General features: G+C 38.7%; 1 protein-coding gene across 1 annotated transcript; it reads right to left on the bottom strand.

Moving 5' to 3' along the window:
- Positions 2,609-3,862, bottom strand: LOC109724782. Its single transcript, XM_020253712.1, has 3 exons — positions 3,506-3,862; positions 3,193-3,229; positions 2,609-2,665 (listed from the first exon to the last, which is right to left on the bottom strand). The coding sequence occupies exons 1-3, from the start codon at positions 3,781-3,783 to the stop codon at positions 2,609-2,611; spliced, it is 372 nt and encodes a 123-aa protein (XP_020109301.1). The 5' UTR covers positions 3,784-3,862.

The raw sequence follows: 4,050 nt of genomic DNA, 5'->3' as shown, positions 1-4,050 counted from the left end.
CAAAATTTTTCTGAAGCCCGGACCCAAGTATTATCTAGGGAATTTAACATTAAACAAAACAAAAAAATTAACATAAAGAAATATATATTCACTAAACAACGGGAAGCTATTGTAGAGGTTTAAAAAAATATTATATGAGAAAATTTGGATTGATTGCTGGAAAAGGAAATCAATGTAAAATTTGATCTTGAACTTGGGTTTTCAATTTAAAAAAAATGGAACTTAATATTTAATCATTCCTTTTGGACTGGCTTTATTTTCCTATCGATTTTACATAAGTTTCTTGTCCAAAGAACCATCTTATTTCATCTTTTAACAAAAATCTCATAAATCCAATTTTGGTGGAAAAATAAAAAAGCAACGTTATTAAGTGGCGAAAAAAATTGATGGAGATAATTCGCGGAATCTATCCCTTTTGCCCCACCAAATTTGGATTGAAGGTATGGATCTCTGTTGCTTCCAACCAATGCCTGGCGAGGGAAGGATAAATCTATTTATGTGTGAGGGGCGGGCGCAGGGGCCAAGCATGATAGCCAAGTTCTCGGCGGGAGAGGGTGAGAGATTTAGGGAGGTTGGGATCCATTTTAGTTAGGCCCAATTTTGCGATTTCGATCAATCCTGAATGCTTGTTTCTCAAATGCGATAGTTATACATTCTTCGTACAATTGTAGGTGAGAGCAGAGAAGATTCAGTGGAGGATGAAGTTTCTGCAGATTTTGGTCCCGGCTGCAATAAGGTTTTTGGATGTAATGTTCTCTTCTACTTATTTTCACTGTTTTTTTAACAAACTGAAAAAAAAATTAGTAAAATTGTCATTTTGAGTGTTGGTGATTTCCCATTGTGAGATTTACAGGTGACGGAAAAGCAGTTATGCTTGGATGAGATTATTCAATACGTTGCAGTGTGTGCAGGCCAGGTCGAGGCTTAACGAATTGCTGGAAAAATTCGCATTTTTCTTTCAGTTAGTAAGTTCGCGCCTGACTAGAACTAAGCTTCTCGGCTTTACGTTGCTTTATCATATGAACTCGCAACAATGAATCCACGCTCGAGTTTTACATGATATGGACTATCTCCTTAGAGATTTTGTGAGTTGTTGTTTCTTGATTTTAATTATAGAGGATTAGAATTCTGCGCTTATAATTGAGGGGTTTTCTTTATGCATTAAGGATGATCAAGAATGCGAGGAAAATGCCTGCCCGGTTTTCCACTGGAGGCGCTCCCGAACAGGCATGTTCCTTTTTCTCACCACGCAGGCGCACACACCTCTTCAGAATGCGTTGTGAACAATGGATAGTAGAAGATGCCATTGAGTTTCTCGCTTCCCCGACGCCTCGCATGCCGTTTCCTACCCTGGGACTGATTTGCAGAGATGTTCCTATCAGCCGGTAAGAGAGAAAATGCGCGGCAGGACTAACCATTAACTGATTAGCTCTCACTAAAATTTGAGGGGCTTCGATCCGAATCTTTCAAAAGTATCGTTTTGATAGAACTTGACCACGGACCCGAATAGTACTATGGAATGACGACTATATATAGAAAGAGGCAGGAGCTTCTCGCTCTTTGGAAGTTGTAATTATTTGAGAAAGAAGAGATCCCTTAATTATTTAGATGCTCCTTGTCGCGGTGTTATACTTCTTCGTCATAACAATCATCAACAGACTCAACATTTTTATAAAAAGAGACGAGTACTATTTGAATATGATTTAAGGAGTCTCGGTTTAATTTGACAAATCTTTAAACTTAGCATATGAATGTGTCCTAATACTCACTTGCTCTGAAGCTTTAGAATGAATTTTATCTGATCATTTTTAATTATTAGTTAAGAAAAGTTAATAATTTTAAAAAGAATCTGAGGTAAAAATTATGCTTCATCTTTGAGTTTCTGGGTGTTACGCTTTTTCTCCAAGGTATAGTTAATGAGAACAGGACAGCTTCCTCATTAATGGATGCGTAACAAATGAGAGAATATGAAAAATATTAATGAAGGGGCCTGGACGAATTTATGATTTACTTAGCTTGAAGTTCTGTTTGAACCATTCTCTGCGAGGTGTAAATGAAGTACAACGTAAAATATGAGAAGTTCGGTGTGTAGTGTTTCTTTGGTCAATTACAGACGAATGGTTGGAAACTAACAGAGGATTAAATCATCTTGAGGAAAGTCTAGCAGGTTAAATGGCTTTCAGAACAATTTGCTACCCAATATTCTTCAACTTTCCAAACTATCGATAGAAATCATTCGACAAAGAGTATGGCGGTTTCTAACGATTCCATTCTAATTCAAAACATGTAGGATAACTTTCAAGGTTCATGAACAATTGTGTGTTTATTCAATTTTTACTAACATTTTGTTTGTCATAAAACTCGCGGCTGCCAGCGTCCTGTTATACATGGGGGCAGATATGGGGTATCTTTGTCCTTGCTGTATCCCAAATCTTCAACTTCATCGTCTTCAATCAGCCTAATGTTTGTGTAGAAGAATGCCGCGCTATTGTTGACTGCCTACAAATTTCACAATCAAAGATCGATAATATCAAAGAGAAATTTTCCCGCCCGGCTGATTAGTGGAAATGTCCTGGTATTAGCAACTGGAATTCGACAATTGGCCCTTTCACAAGAGCGGCAGGAACGGACTACACTTCCCAGTTTCCACATCTCCAAGAAGAACCTGATATTCGAAATCATGGTAATCAATAAGTATCTATAAATAAGGTGCTCCCCAAGTCTAATTAGCAAAAATAACAGGAGAAAACAAAGATTTACTCTATACCATATGCATCAATAAACTGGAATTGCACATAAATCTTTGATTTAGACAACAAAATTTGGAACAGGAGGTACCATACGAAAGTTTATACAACATAGCTACTTCCAATAACCAATAAAATAGAAATCAAATCAAATCACAAAATGCACCTACGCATGAACGATACAAAGCACAATTTATCTGCCTTGATTAAATCACATAATGTTCAGCATCTACCTTAACTAAATCACATAAAACTCATCATCATCATCAACAACAATTAAATCACATAACATTCGGCATCTATACAGAGTTTTACCATCAAATTAGCTAAATCAGGCCTCAAATAAGTAATCAAAAAGCAAGCCAAGCAAAAAAGGCGTAAAAATTAAACACCCACAAAACAAAATATCTAACCGGATAAATACGGAGAAAAAGTGCCAGAATACCTTCGGAACCACAGACGCCCAAACCCGTATAAGAGGGCTTAAAAAAGGAACACCACAAGGCAAGAACGGCAGGACAACCGCGCTCAAAAGCAAGGGACAAAAATCAGGGGAAATCAGAGGAAAATATGGGGGCTGCCAAACCGTCTACTATTTATAATAATAATAATAATAATAATAGGTAAAGCAGAAAAGAGGGCGAGAGACGTAAAGCAGAAAAGAGAGCGAGAGAGAGCCGGCGAGCGCCACGCCTCACGCGAGGTGGGCTGCGATCCCGTTAATTAATGCTCTATAATAATATTTAATACATGCTGACCTCCAACCGTAGGAAGAAGCCACGCCGGGCCGTACAGCCGAGAACGTGCGGTGGAGGAAAAGTCGCGGCCCACACGACCGACGACACAACGCCACCTCCCAGACGGGACGGCGGACGGGACAGGCAACAGGGCGAGAGAAGGTGGAGAGTACGGGAGAAGGCAGACGGGATGTCGGACGGGACAGGCAACAGGGCGAGAGAAGGCGGAGAGGCACCGCCACGAAGGCGGAGAAGTCGAAAGGACGGCGAGGAGAACTCCTCCTATATGTGGATAGCATTCAAAAATAGCTTGAGTTTCATGCCAAACGTATGATGTGATAATGTTTTATATATGATGTTCACAATTGCTGTGTGCACAAAATCACAAAGGTGTGGTTAAGCTGTTAAGAATAGAGACTTTTTTAAAAATATTTGGGTACTTGCTTTTTTTTTTTTCTCTCTTTTCTTTTCTTTTTGTTTCTTAAATTTTTATCATTGTCCAATTAAACTTCACCAAAGCCTATACATTAGATCAAATCAAGAAAGATCATATCCAATCATCTTTA

The sequence above is a fragment of the Ananas comosus genome, linkage group 19 (assembly GCF_001540865.1).
Source record: "Ananas comosus cultivar F153 linkage group 19, ASM154086v1, whole genome shotgun sequence".
NCBI classification, from domain to species: Eukaryota; Viridiplantae; Streptophyta; class Magnoliopsida; order Poales; family Bromeliaceae; genus Ananas; species Ananas comosus.
Note: the sequence above shows the minus strand (reverse complement) of the source record. Positions and strands in the feature narration are given on the sequence as shown.